The sequence below is a fragment of the Gouania willdenowi genome, chromosome 16, assembly GCF_900634775.1.
Source record: "Gouania willdenowi chromosome 16, fGouWil2.1, whole genome shotgun sequence".
Classification (NCBI taxonomy): Eukaryota; Metazoa; Chordata; class Actinopteri; order Blenniiformes; family Gobiesocidae; genus Gouania; species Gouania willdenowi.
In genome coordinates, this window is record NC_041059.1 from 22,480,709 (window position 1) to 22,496,324 (window position 15,616).

At 37.8% G+C, this 15,616-nt stretch overlaps 1 protein-coding gene across 1 annotated transcript in view; it reads right to left on the reverse strand.

The window, feature by feature from the left end:
- The window catches only part of cdkal1 (CDK5 regulatory subunit associated protein 1-like 1), a 259,308-nt gene that overhangs the window by 74,711 nt on the left and 168,981 nt on the right, over positions 1 to 15,616 (reverse strand). Inside the window, exon 10 of the mRNA XM_028471816.1 lies at positions 1,453 to 1,633. Coding sequence (XP_028327617.1) covers positions 1,453 to 1,633 — 181 coding nt within the window. The remainder of the gene's footprint in view (positions 1 to 1,452; positions 1,634 to 15,616) is intronic.

The window sequence follows — 15,616 nt, forward strand, 5'->3', positions numbered from 1 at the left end:
AAAATTGGATGAAACAAAGGAAAAAAAGCAACAAAAGTGTGAGGCATAGGCGAAGCAGAGCTGTGGTTGTCTAGGGATTGATCCCTCTAAGACACACTCTGCATCTCCTCAGAGAACAAGGAATGGACGGGGGTGGGGGGGAGGAAGGAAAAAGAGAATGACTTATGAAGACGCTCTACTTGAAAGAGATGTGTCAACGCTTTGATGGTAAAGAAGGAGAGAGTAGCAATGCACAAAGAGGTGTAACAGAGTATATGGTGGAGCATATGTAAGAGGGTCAAACTACAAGAAAGGTCAGGTAGCAATGTAGCAATGTTTCAGGCAGTCAAACACAACAAGCAGCATAGTGAAATAACACCCCAGCAACATGCTGGTACCTTTGGTGATTTTTCCCAAAAAAATGTAGTCCAAATTTTTAAACACTTGAGATGACAATGGTTTAATAAAATTAGTACCCTAATGTTTAATAATGATGACTGTTTAATTTAACCCTTGTGTTGTTCTTTGTGTCATGTTGTAAAAAAAAAAAAAAGTGTTGATAACTGAATTAAATGTGCAAATATTGCTAAAAATCAGAAATCAGAATGTTTTTTATCACCAAGTACAATTTAAAAAAACAGTGCAAGGAATTCAATTTGGTAGTTGGTGCGAAGAACATAAAAATAACAAAAAATAAACAAGAAACAATAATAATAACAATAATAATAATAATAATAATAATAATAATAAATATAAGGGATAAATATATGCATGTATACTGTACAAGTGCTACAGGTAATTAAAGATTTACAGACTGAAAACAAAGTCCAGCAGTATCTTTAGGGGTGGTCAATGAGCTCAATTTCCTGATTCGATTCTGATTATTGAATATCTCAATTAGATTACAAATTGATTTTCGATTATTAACAATAATCAATAAAATTTTCAATTAATGCTGATTATTGATGTTTGATTTAACATCAGTCACCTGCTGAATTCTTACTTCTCTTTAGAATAAAACCTCACAGCACATTCAACATTGTATATAATATAAATTAAATTAAATCTCCTTGCTTTTCATTACAATATGAAAAATTTAAATAATCAATCTTTGAACATTAAAATGATAATTAATCTAATAATGAAATTGTGATTAATTGATTTGCGTTTTATTTCTCACCAACTCTGAGTATATAAAAACAATCATCTTCATTCAAACTGAAAGAGTTTATACGAATAGGACGTCAGAGTATAATTTAGTGTGACATTTCTATTTTTGACAGTGTTTTGCTCCGGGATGATGTTTTATAAAATGCATCACAGTGAGACAAACACACTGTTTTGTCTACAATGGTAAAATAGGATGCGTTATAAACCTGGGCTCATCTTGGCAACATGTTCTACTGCATCTACACATTAACAGCTGAAGTCAGCCAGGATCTGATTCGTCAGCACCTCCTTGTTTACACTCACCACATGTGCAGGCACTTGTTCCATCTTGGCAGCGGGTGTGCCAGGTCTGGGGTAGAACTGGTTGATGAACAGACTGGGAAAACGGTAGCATTTCACCAAGTTCATTGTCTCTTGGAAATCTGCCTCGGTCTCACCAGGAAAGCCACAAATGATGTCAGTTGCAATGGTTATTCCTGGGACCCTGAAAAGGAAGGGAATATTACACATGATTAGGATATAATGCAAGAAGTTAGTTTCAAATTAAAATTTAAACAAGTTATGTTAATACATCTCACAGATATGGTCTGAGTTTAAAGGTCCCATATTATGCTATTTTTCACCCATGACTTGTAATTTCTTGACATTGGATCATTATTCAATCTAAGATCCTGAAAAGTGTCCAGGTTTTTCAGACCAAAGGAATTGTTGCCACTCAAACCAAATTAAAATATTGAGAAATGTGTGATCTAGTGCCTTCATGCTTTCTTCTGATACATTACTTTGGATAAGGAATGGGAAAGGTTAAAACTGCTCCCAATGGACTTATTCAGCCAATCAAAACCAGATTAGCAGCTCCTACAGGCAATCGTTGGCTATTGATTATAGACTGCTTGGTTTTGAATTAATGGTGGCAACTAGTAAAGTATGGGAGAAAATGCATAGGCCTGGTTGAAATATTTTGTTTGTATTGACATTTGCTGGATGGCTAGTAAAAGAACTTCAGGGCTAAATCTTGCCCCTCAGGAAACATTCTCTCTCGAGGACACACATGATATTCACATTGACATAAACACCAGTCCTGACATGTTGCCATAGAGTTTCAATGATTATTCATGATCTGAAAGGCATTTACCATCACCTCTGACAGCTGGAGGAACTGTCAATTATTGCGAAAGGATGCATTCCATGTACGTTTTCTGTATGAAGCAACAGTATCCACAGCAAATAATGTCCAGATTATTTTTTGACAAGCTGGCTTTTAAAAAGCTGTTTAATAGGATGTAATTATTTGTTGGAGCCATTTTTCACCTCAAAGTCATCCGAATGAAATAGGCTGTTCAGAAAGAAAATAATTGATTTAAAAAACCAGACCAAATAATTAGAGGGTTTCTATTAAGGCTTTTGACATTGAAAGAATCCCAAGTCACATGACTGGCTTCATAGCAATCAGTCAGCAATAAAAAAAAGTCATATTTTTAAATTAAAGCCTGCACTTCTGTGGTACATTGATTCACATGAATTAAAACTACATGACTGGCTTCATAGCAATCAGTCAGCAATAAAAAAAAGTCATATTTTTAAATTAAAGCCTGCACTTCTGTGGTACATTGATTCACATGAATTAAAACTACATTCCTTGTAGTTTGAACTAATTTCCTTTTTTTTTTATCACATCTTGACAATCCATTAAAAACCCATGAAAAGGTACAAACACACACACGTCAGAATGTTGACGTGACCTGTGGTGAAAAAGACAGATGAACAAAGATATTAAGAAAAAGGAGTGGAAAAGCCATTTTCCCTTCTATCGACAACATGATGCATCTCTAATTACATTAACTTCCAGCATCTGCAACACCCTGATAACCTATGACCTATTGATGAGTTACAATTGGCCGATGGTCATTAATATTAACCAATGGCCCGCGGGCAGAGGCATCCTTGACCTCTCAGATCTGCTTGGAAGTGAAGGCGCAGACAGTAAATTATATATGAAACTGCAGCAAAAATAATAAGAGAAATAGACCAAAATCTCACACCAAAAAAAGCTCTATGTAACAGAAGAATTTGCCATCTTAAGTAATAAACGCAAAAAAAAACCCTACGATTTAAGGCTTTATCTTTACACTAAAAATAAACAGATACATAATGAACACCTGGAATAAACATAACACGTGCGAGAGTTATAAATGCAAACCAGTGAATCTGCACAACACAGAAATCTTCCTAGCATTTTTTTGCTGTTGTTGTTTTTCTTGTGTGAGCATATGATAATCTCTTATTTCCATTTACAATTTCAGTCTAAAATACATTCCCTCAAGCTGTTGGTCTAATGGCAGTGAGAAAGGTAAATGATAATGAGCAATATAAAGAAGTAAGCACTAATTTTCTCGCTGCATCCAGATGAGATGGATCGAAATCTCCAGTATCTCCACAGGGCGTGTGCATTTCATTTGCCATTGTTCCTGGGTGGTAAAGGTGCTGATGAGATATAAGGCAGCCAGTGTGTCCTTTTCATTCATGTGGTAGTGCTTAAAAAATTGACACCGGTGTGAGATAAGGGTGGGGGGGGGGGGGCAGTCCAAGGGTGCAAAATAACGCAAGAAGACAGCGTGCTGAAGACAGAATGTGGAGAGATTCAGGTGCGAATTGGCTTTTGTGGATTCTCCTAAGGTGGAAGCTGAAAGGGTTGGAAAAAAAAACACGTGTGCACACGCTGTCATTTTGACACCTCTGCCTCTCCCAGATCTGAGGGTGATAGAGGTGTGATGTGTGATACTAATGAACAAGAAGCACACTGATACTCTCCTTGTTAAAATGAGGGGAAAGAAATGTATCATGTTATTGCCAACCTTTCAAAAAGAGTGTGAGACACAGACACAGGGAAGCAGAGAGGGAAGATGACAGATCATATTTCAGCACAACTTGCTTTCAATTAAACTCAGACAGAAAGTGGGCTATTTTTAAAAGCTATAAACAAAAAGAAAAAGGGATTGTTTGTCTGACATGACTTGAACTTGTGTCAAAAAGCAGTCTGCATAATTTTAATAGTAAATGAGATCTGGTTGACTCTCTTCTTTCTTTGATGTGCATCCATATATGTGTATGTCATTTCATTATCTCTATCTGATAGTGAATAGCAGGCAAATGCAGCTTTGACTGCGACGGTTACCATTAGCCTGTTTACTGTAAACAGAAGAGACAAAGATCATGTGGCGGAATAGACTTATAAAACACAGACAAGTGTGATAATGAAATACAATGACTTATCTAATGGATAAATAGACAGATCTGCATGCAGACACAGTAAAACGACTGACAGAGCAAAGTCTCTGTGTGTGTGGGGAACAGAGATAAACCAGCAGAGCAGAATGGGATCTATCAAATGAAGCATTATCTGGGAGGGTCAGGCATGGGGAAAGAGTTAATGTTTATATCGATTAGAGTAAGATTGGAGAGAAAGTGTTATTTTGGCAACAATCCATCAATAAGATGAAGAGCGTAACCGTTTGAGGCAAATATTGAAATGTGCAACTGCAGTTTATGGCAGAGAGAACAATCTTAGACACATTGTATATTGAAAAATATAACATGGGACTTACTTTTACAACAATATATTATTATTCATGACACTTTATTAATAGGGAACTTTAAATGCACAAAGTAGCACATCAACATGTGTCACATACAGATTTGCTAACAGATGACTAAATAAAAAACCTGAGCTCCACACATGCTGCGACTGAACTGAAACAAGTCCCTTGACCCTAACTGCTCCCTGGATGCCAGACTGGTGTCAGCCCATTGCTCCTCAGGGATGGGTTAAATGCAGACAACTCATTTTGTGTCTGTACCTACCTGTACGTATAGGACAATAAAGGCTAATTACTGTATATACAATCTCCACCACTGCCTGCATCTCAAAAACATTTTGGGAAGTTATTTAAGATATCAAACAGTGTCATGCTGGTGATGCATGTGCAGCAATGGTCGGGGCTAGGCAATTTTAGACAAGATAGCAGCAAGATAGCAGCTGTTAGCGTTTAAAGGCAAATTTCAAACAGCTGTGAAATTTAAAATTTGAAGACAAAAATCTCAAAATATCACGTATTGCATCTTGACAGGATGGAGATGTTGGAGAAAAAACAATAATTTAATGGCTCCATAATTAAAAACTCCATCGACGTGATCAACTCCAAATTGTACATGAGAGCAAATGCTATTAAAAGTTAATTTTTTAGACACTACCAAGACTCCACAGTTTAAAACTTATTTAGCAAGAATTTGGTTACATTACTGTTTACAACCAAACACTTTGATGCACTATATGCTCAATTTTTGATAATGGATCAAAAGTCTGTGTGAATGGTTTGTGTAGGACAGTCTGAAACTGGGTTTGTATCAAGTCAGCCAAAATATATAGATAGGTTTAATAAGTTTAACAGTTTAACAAAAAAAACAAAAAAACCTAAACTGCAACAGGTTTAAATGTAAAAAGATTTGTATGTGTTTGGTGAAAGTTGCACATTTTGTAGCACATATGGTTGATTCACTGTGTATTTTCCAATTTTGTAACTTTATAGGTTTCCTGTAGCCTTTAGGGCTGCAGTATTGGCTTGCTTTTGTAGCTGAGGCAATCTTTTTTCTTAATATACGTATATACTTTATCATCTTTTGTATGTTTTTTATCTTGTTCTTATCTTTGATTGTGCAGTGACCTTGGGCACCTTGAAAGGTGACTCAAATAAAATGCATTATTGTTATTATTATCTGGCATGGGACTGGACCTTAGTACAAAAATTGGTTTAATTTTCGCACATGGAAAGTAGAATTTTCTCAGAAAAAAAAGGAAGAAAGAAGTCAACAGAGTTCATTGTGCTGGTCAATGTGTTATGGGAGCCCCATTTAAATACGTCTGTGTCTGACGTTATCTGAAGCTTCTGATGGCCACTTTTAATGGGAAATAAAACCATTACACTGTGTAAATATCATATGACAGCAGATAAAACCAATTTTCCAGTAAGCTGGCAGTCAGACACCAACTTAAAATGAAAGCGTACTATGGTGTTAGGAAACAGATCGGTTTGTGCAGGTTTTATTTCTGATTTTTTTTCCTCCCATATGATGGCAAAAGGGAAAAAAAAACATGCAGACAGACGCCTCTGATGGCCAATGTCTGCCATAAATAAGATGAGCTGGATTTGCACAAGGACAAAAATGTTCATAGTGGTCCAAATTATTCTAATTAAAAGCTCAGATAAGCACAGTCAACTTCCCCATCTGCTTCAATAAGCTGAATTAAGCTTCATAAAATGCACCATTGTCTGTTATTATTATAGACTCTGTTTGCTAAGGCCTCTTAGACATTCCATACATGTGTGCTTGAGGTTCCGAACGCACACAGGGAGGCTTTTCATCATATATTCAAAATATGTGCATGTGTACACAAGCGTGTTTGCACAACAGATGCCTGTGAGTAGCCTCCATGATAAGATGAAGGCAAGACAACTGGGACAGAAGAACCCAGAGAAACGACAATGGGAGAGAAGAAATGAGCATTGAGTGGAGGTGTGGAGAGGAAAGCGATGGGTGGAAGATGGAAGGATGAGAGTGGAACGAAGACAATCTGGGAAGGTAAATATTTACCTATTCATGTGTCGGAAAGAGACCGTGCTATCCATCTGTGCTTAAGCGTGTGTGCGGTATGTGTGTTGTGTGAAATGGTAATGTGTGGCACACAGTGGCTGCTGCAGTGTAGGAGTCGGATGGTGAAGGGATGGAGTCATGCCAGTGGGAAGACACAGAATGTAAATTAAAACCTAAGAAGTTGTGATTTTAGGAGATTTGGTGTTAAATGTGAAAAAAAAAAAAAAAGTTTTGAGTTTTGTTCTCTCAAGACTTTTTTTTGGTAATCCTAAATAAAAACTCATTAGCGTGTAATGTTATGGCTTTTGCCATAAAGTGAAATTATGTGGGTGGGAAGGCGAGGACAGCAGCTGGAGTGAGAGTGAAAATGTTGATGTGCACTGAAGTTTTAAACCTATGTAGGCATGACATATTGGGTGAAAATGAAGTCTGGCTCTCAGATGATAAAGACTGATGTGAAAAAAAGAGCATTGGGACATATGTGAGAAAGTTCATTTGTTCAAGAGTTTTTTTTGGGGTTTTTTTAACAGCCATCTGTCTCTGATAATTTGTCACATTCATTCATGGTTTCACTTAGCGCATATGCAATGAAATGACAGCATACTTATTTTACTCCTTTTTAAATGCCACCAACATATATCTATCTATAATGCAAGACACGTCTGTGTGTGTGTGTGTTTGTGGATTGAATTTCTCCCCGATGCGGTGTTTGTTCGACCTGAAACGTGTTGAAAGCGAACAGCGAAAAATGCACATTTATCCGCTGATACGGCATTACAAATGCTAATATTTTCACCACGTGCTATATAACCAAATGCATACCTTGGATGTACATGCTGAACACACACAGAGCCGTTCAGAGAGAGAGTTACGACAACAGAAGAGTTCCCGAAAGTTTCAAATAGTTCCAGCGGATCCGTTTTTTTTTTTCTCTACAATCCTGTGATGGAGTATGTGCATGCGCGCGGCTGATGCACGTGCGTGTGTGTGAGAGAGAACCCTGGACCATAAAGTGACCATAAAAAGCTGTAAATGTACCGATATGTAGACGTGGGGGGAAGTGAGGAGGAGACTTCATGTAGTAAAGGAAACGCATCAGGTGAAACACGGACATTTCCGTGAAACCTAACATGAGTCCAGAAGCCCGCCTACCTGCCCGTTCTGATTAGCCGAGTTCTCTGAAGCCAATAGGGTGCGGCCTATGTTAGGCTGCAGCATTTGTGTGGATTTTTCTTAAAAAATTGCTAAATTATTGTAATGCAGCCAATGAAACAGTGAGCTTTATAGCCTGGAAATTACGGTACTCCTTTGGCCATAATTAACAACTCTACTTAAACTCCCACTATATGAATACATACTTCCAACGGGGACTGTACTAGTTGAAATGAATAGAATGTCCTGTAAGTTTGAGATGTCCATTGTTATATTATTACATGTTTCAATGGCATTAGGTTAAGCAACCACAGTGCAGCCACAATTATGGTTAATGAATGAGTTTTGAATTTGAAAAAAATTAATTATATTTATATATATATCTCAATACTACAAAAAAATATCTCATGCAAAAAGTAAAAACAAAAACATTGTCACATTTGCCAACTTGGTTTACAAAATGACTGCAACTTCAAGAATGCAAATATAACTCCCGTATATCTAGAAATAAAGTAAACATAAGCTAAATTGGATGTTACATTTATTAGACATTTTCGAGAAGGTGTCAACCCTTGGTACTCCCACTCATCTCTCCTGCCAGTCCTGGGATTCAAACTGGCACCCAGAATTGATCTGCCTTTAGAAAAAAAACAGTTGTCTGAAAGGGTGCATGTTTGCATTTCATGTAATTGTTCATTTAAGGCCCTATTCTCCGGTCTGGACTTAAGCGCTTTTTAACACGCCTGCACCTCTCTCCTGCGTGTATTCTCCGGTCCAGGCTCCTGACACGCCCACCGCGCGTAAATCAACCAAAAGTGTGTAGTCTGTCAATAAAGGCAGTCTGAAGCAAACAAGGTGGCCTGGGCCATGATGTCATTATTTTTGGGCTGTCTAGAAATAACGCAACATGGAGTTTTCCCAACGCTTGCAAATGTCATTGAAATCGTGAAAATGATAAAGCACACTTTTAATTTGAAACACCTCCGTTGAAAAACAATGTAACAGACTGATTTGATCAGATTACTGCAGTGTGAGGATCAGAAACATTTTTCTGTCTGAACCACAGTTATATTAACATTTGTTTGTGTGGAAAGCCTGATTTTATTAACTTCTTACATTCTTGCATTCAGAAATGATCAACGCGCATTAGTTGTCATCATCGTCATCCGTCATCAATATTTCACTTGCTATTTACTCTTGTAGTGGATCAAACCGTGGCTTTACGCTATATACAGTGTTAAAATAGTTTAATCAGTCGTACGTCTGTCAGAGGTTCATTGTAACAAGCAGCAGCCAACGCGGCGCACACACTGATCAGTTCCGCGACGCACACCCCCTTCCAGGACAAGGAGTGGATGATACGGATAAAATATAATTAAATGTGACACATTTTGTCCCATTTAGAACTGGTAAATGTGAACATATTAGAAATGCTGATGGTCAGACATTTGGCGTGTGACTCCCCCCACCCCCATGACAGCGTGACAGTGTCAGTTTGGATAGATTATTTCCGGGAGTGTCTTCTGCAATATTATGAGTGCATGTGGCTTCGATTGTAAGTCCATACTTCTAGTGCAATATAATGTTTCACCTTATTGGGGCGCTGCACTTATTCCAGGTTCAGAAGAGCGTAAGAGGAAAATAACTTAAGCAGACGAGAGAATACGTGCAAGGCCAGATTTGAATGGAAATGCCCACATTTTAGGGTCGCTCCACCCACAGTGCGTAACTGGCGCACAGTGACTCACTTAAGTACAGGTAGAGAATAGCGCGCAGTCAAAAACAGCGCCACTGTGTGGCTTTTTTACTTACGTGCATGGTAGAACAGAGCCCTAAGTTTATAGAGTTGATTTTCTCAACAGCACGCTGTATCAAGTATAAATCATGGGAGACTAAAGGAATCAAAGAATGGGAGAGTAACAGGGACACTTGTGAGGAGTGAGAGTAATCACTCAGACACTTAAGTGTTTTATTTAGCCGTGGCAGCTGGAGGTAATGGCACTGCCATGTAGCAGCTCAATTTACAGCAAAGAAGAGAAAAGAAGGAACGAGGCCTCCTTGTTTGTCAATCACTTTCCACGCCCGCTGCTGCTATCACAGAGGAAGGAGAATCTATGCAGGAGATGGCAGCTGACTGAGTAGATAGCCAAAGAATTTCAGACGGATCAAAGCTGTACGAGCAAACAACAGTTTGCTCCAAAGCCGTAATGGAAATGGCAATGCCTGTAAAATGACTTTTGAGACCTGAGTAATAGATAGCATGACCTGAAAACCTGATTACGTTGGGACAGGGGTAATGCTGTTGACACTGTAGCCTGGCTAGACAACAACAATGCATCTTTCTGAATGGAGAAAGCAATGACAATCCAGCATTGGTTGTTAGGTCATTTGTAGACTGAAGGATGCACAAAGGGGAGAAAAGAAAGTGTTGTGTTCTAAAGAAGGAGAGGTAAGCGAGAAAGGATTGTTTTGGAGATAGAAAGAGACAGGTGATGGCTTTAGTTGGCCTGAGAGGAGCAGTGAGAATGTCTCAAATACTTTCTTCACCTCTTTTCTTACAGTTTACCTTGAAGATTACAAAAAAGAAAGAAATAGCTTTGCTGTTTTACTGTATCTATCTTTGTTACATACATATTACAGACATTTATCTATTTACAATGGAAGCTAACTTACAATCAGTTTTCTTATGTGAGGATGAAAGAAGCAACCTCACTATTGTTATTTGTTTTTTCTTCCGTCGGTCGTTAACTCCTCCTACACCGTTTGTCTGATTTTGACAAATAAGCTATCAGAAAATTCAGAGTTACCGAGATTTATGCTTGTACTTCTATAATTTGTAACTTTTTAACTTTTTGACTTGTTACATTTTTTGTGAAACTGCATTGACTTTTCATCTCCGATATCATTGTTAGAGTGAACATCTTGTTAAGCTAGAGTTTTTACCTTCAAATCTTTGCAAACAAATTACAAACCATTTAACCTTTAACATGTTCAGCAAATACATTCAACCTATTTCAATCTTTTTCAACCTATTTGCTAATGTTACGCTACTGCTTGGCTAATGCCAAGTTAGTGCTAATGCTAGGTTAGTCCTAATGTAAGACTAGGTTAATGCTATTGCTAGGATAATGCTATTGCTAGGGGACTGTTAGTGCTCAGTTAATTCCAATGCTAGACTAATGGTAATGCTATTGATAGGCTAATGCTATGTTAGTGCTAATGTTAGGTTAACTAGTGCGATGCCCATAGGAAGTGTGCATTGCTACAAAAAATTGGGAGATTTAAGTAGCTTTTTACAGATGGCCAAATGAGGTTGTGTTTGAAGGTGGGACATCAGGGACATTTAGGTTTGTTGTGAAATGAGTAGAGTAATAACTATTGTGTTTTCATATATTTTGGCTTTTAGCAAGGACACTGTAGGGAGTTGAACCCCATCTATTCCGATTCCAGTTTGTTGTCCTTGCGGATCCGGATCTCCTCAGACCGGAACTAACTTGGTACAGACTCATTTAGTGTCATTAATCCACAACAGTCAGCTTAGATGCACACGGAATTTGTAAAGCATTTATGAAATTCCTTGCTTTTAAAGAGAGATAATTTATGAACGATATCATTGCAGTTCAAACAAATCCAACGTCACACACCCTTGGACCAAGGAGCAGCCATGCACACGTTGTGCAAACAACAGTCACTGATGAGGTAGGACTGATGACATAATCACTGTAGAGGTAGGACCAATGTTCCAATGTTCTAATGTTCAAATATTCCAATGTTTCAAAATGGGTGAGGCGTGGGGGTGGGCTCTCCAGTGATTGGCTCTGGCGTGCACGTGGCTACGGTGTGCAGTGATTGGCTAGGTAGGACCAATGTTCTAACTGATGGCATAACTCTAGAGCTAGGACTGATGACACACCCTTGAATCAAGCAGCAGCCGTGTTGAAACTCTCAGGTTAGTCTGATCCTGATCCGCAGAGATATGGAACACACTGACACACAGACAGAGAGAGATTCCTTGCTTTTATAGAGAGATGATATTGCTTGGGTAATGCCAAGTTAGTGCTAATGCTAGTTTAGTACTAATGCTAGGTTAATGCTATTGCTAGGTCAATGTTAATGCTAGGCTAATTCTATTGCTAGGCGTATGTTAATGCTAGGTTCATTCTAATGCTAGACTAATGTTATTGCTAGGCTAATGCTAGGTTAGTGCTAATGTTAGGTTAATGTTATTGCTAGGCTAATATTAATGGTAGGTTAGTGCTAGTGCTCGGCTAATGCTACGCGACGCTGGCCAACACCTGCATCCTCACTTGCATTTTCTTCAGGGAATGAAAATATTCTAGTTATATCTTAAAATGATCACTGCATTAAGTTTGGCTGACTTAATTCAGGCAAAATCCAAGAACTGAGTAAACATTTACCATTAGTGTGTGAAGATGTCAGATATGCTGGTGGTCTATTAAGCAAACGCCAAGTCATTTGTCTTTAAACCCTCGGTGCAAAATAACCTCTGTCTTTCCGTGTAGCAGGTCATTTGTTAAGATCGAGGTGGCTGCAAAGCAATGAATGGAAAACCAAGTAAATAATGATCCCGCTGGAGTCATCAGTAAACTTTATCATTTAATGAAACAGCCTGAACACAGCAGAGCAGAACTGCAGTTCAATTTTACACACACACTTACACATGCTGGCACACACATACTTCATTAGCCTTGGAGAAGGGTAATGAAAACTCACACACACACATTCCATTAGGCTGAGGGTGGAGAAGTAGGAGCACACAGACACCACCGATCCATTCTCTCTCTCACACACACACACATGAACACAGACGCACACAGACACACAGGCTTAAGGAAAGCAGTAGAGCAAAGGCATGATACTCATGACTGTTTATTCAGGCGTTAAATGGACTGTCCCTTTGCACTTTATTTCAATTTAATCCAGCTTTCATTGGCATACCAACCGCACATGATTCATCACTTCATCATGATGTGCTGACCTGACCCAGACAGACATGGATAACATCATGGCACCGGATAAATGCAGGACATAAAAGCCTTATCAGAATCAAAAGAATATCAAAGGATTTCAAAGACATGCTTTAAACGTGGGCGTCACCCACAACAAGAAGAAAATATGCCACAACGAATGACCAAAAAGAGTAACAACTCACATCTTGATACGTTTTAAGGGCAGATATACAGTGCGACCCATTAAAATTGTTGGAATATAATCTAAAATATTATACAAGCAAATACAAACCTAAAGCTATTCCATTATGACACAGAGAAAATAGAACAAAAAGAAAACAAAAATCACATCCAGATTAGCATGTGGTTTTAAAAACAGATGAGGATCATTTTAAACAGCACCATATTGGAGTGTAAAAATGACTTTTGAATGATGCTGCAGTTGATGGTAATCATTTTTAACTAAATAATCATTTTATGAGTCATTAAACAGGCAGGCACTAGAGCCCAAGAAGAGCACCATGTGGGGTTTCTTAAGAGTGAAGAAGAACCTATCAAGCAAAATCAATTAGAACTCCTGCAATTTGTGATTTCATTTCCAATAAAAAAAAAAGAGCCACATGCTTTTGGGTGAACAAAATTGCTTGAAGCTGGACTTGTCAATTTGAAATGTTTTTTGTTGCATCAAGTAGAAAACTCTTCATAAGCACTTATCCAAATAGAGTTCATTTATGAAAATGTAAATACATTATATTGATTTTCTAAGAAAGGGTAGGGTCAGTGGTCACCAAATATTTTTTTGTTGTTGACCATTTTTTTAAAACGGTGATGGAAAAATCTGAAGGGCATCTGTCATTTTGACAGATTTTGATTAACACCCCTGGTCACTTGGTGGTGAGTGAGCATATTAATTAGCTATGCTACGGGATCAGGAAACCCCTCGTTCAGAGAGTCTTTCCGACTTCACTTCAGCTGAAGTGGAGCTTCTAATTCCAGTCTCCAGTGCAGCAGCAAAGTGCAGATTCTGCCTCCAGAACAACATCAAAACAGCCATGAGATGTCGTCTGTCTGAGTCAAAAATCCAAAACCTGACCTAGCCTAGCGTATCCTAGCCTAGCCTCTGCAGAAACCCAATACAAGACATTTGTAACACATAAGCAGGCATGTATTCATGTGGTTGGTGTTTGATGGCACTGTGTGGATTCTCTGTTCAGCTTGTTTGGACTGAAAATTAAAAATACAATGAATGTTAAATGTTATGTCAATATCATTTTTAAAATCAAAGCGACCGATAAAAACTGATTATGACAGGATTTTTATGACCTTGTCAGTCAGAATGACAGACACTGAAAAAGTCTAGCGCAACCTCTGGGTATTGCAACAATTTTTAGTGTTAGGGTTAGTCATGCGACCTAAACTGGCCAATGACTGACCTATCATGTAACCTTAACTGGCCAAATAGGGGTGCTGCGTACGGATAGAATGTAAATATACTGTATTGATATGGCAACTTTAAAAAGATTTTGGATTTTTTTTTTAATATTAAACTAACACACAATCTCATATTTCTATAATTTCACTTTTTGTGAAATATAAATCTAGTTTAGTTCAACTAAAATGCAGTTAAAAATAATTAGAATTATATATATATATATATATATATATATATATATATATATATATATATATATATATATATATATACTGCATATATACCTGAACTCAAATATGTTAAAAAAAACAAATTCTAGAAAATAAATGTCTTTGGAGTCTCCAAAAATTCTTAATATTAAAATTGGGTCACAATCCAAAAAAGGTTGGGACAAACTACACTAAATACTGTTTCTTTCCACTTAACTACAAAATAATATATTAAAATGTGTGTTATCACTAGTTCATTCTATCATTATGCTTTATGGCTGTTTTTAAATTGTTTTCTAAGCAAAATGTTGTAGTCAGAGAAAGGGGATACTTGGATTCAGAAATAAGAGAAATGGAATACTTGAGCCTAAAAAGTTTGAGAACCACTGGTATAAAGTGTTGCTTCTATAACATGTAGAAAAATAAATGTGTTTTAACTGTGTAGTGTCATAAGTAGAGAGAATTATGGGAGAAAAACATCCCAATGATCAGACACTATTAAGAAAAAAATGAAAAGAGGGTGTAACAGAACAGTGTGTTGTAGTCAAACATTTCTAAGTTATGTCATAACGAGAGCTATCCTGAAGCCATAGACATGCCTCTCGATGCCCCGGACCCATGAGACCAGACAGCCAGGGAGGCAGCCACCAAGTGGACCCATGAACCCCCCAGAAAGCGCACTGCCCCCCGAGACGCTCCAGAGGCCCCAGGCCGCATAGAGCTTTCCATAAACTGTTGAGAACCTTCAACAGATGGTAAAATGCCATTTTTCACAACACAATAAAGGTGTAGACAATCTGCTGTAAAAGTGTAAAAGCTTGTTTAAGGTGACAGTGTTCCATCAACACCTGGCAGATGTGGGTGCTTCTTTTTACCTAACGTAAGCAAATCAGTGAGAAAAAGTGTTCTTTGCAGTTTAATCTTCACACAATGCCACTGCTTCATCTCTAATGTTTTTGTAAACTTGTTTTAATGGACATACTGGATATAAGGGTGTGACTCTCTGGATGCATTCATCTATTAGAAAATTATGTTTTAAGCGTCAATATTTGAAC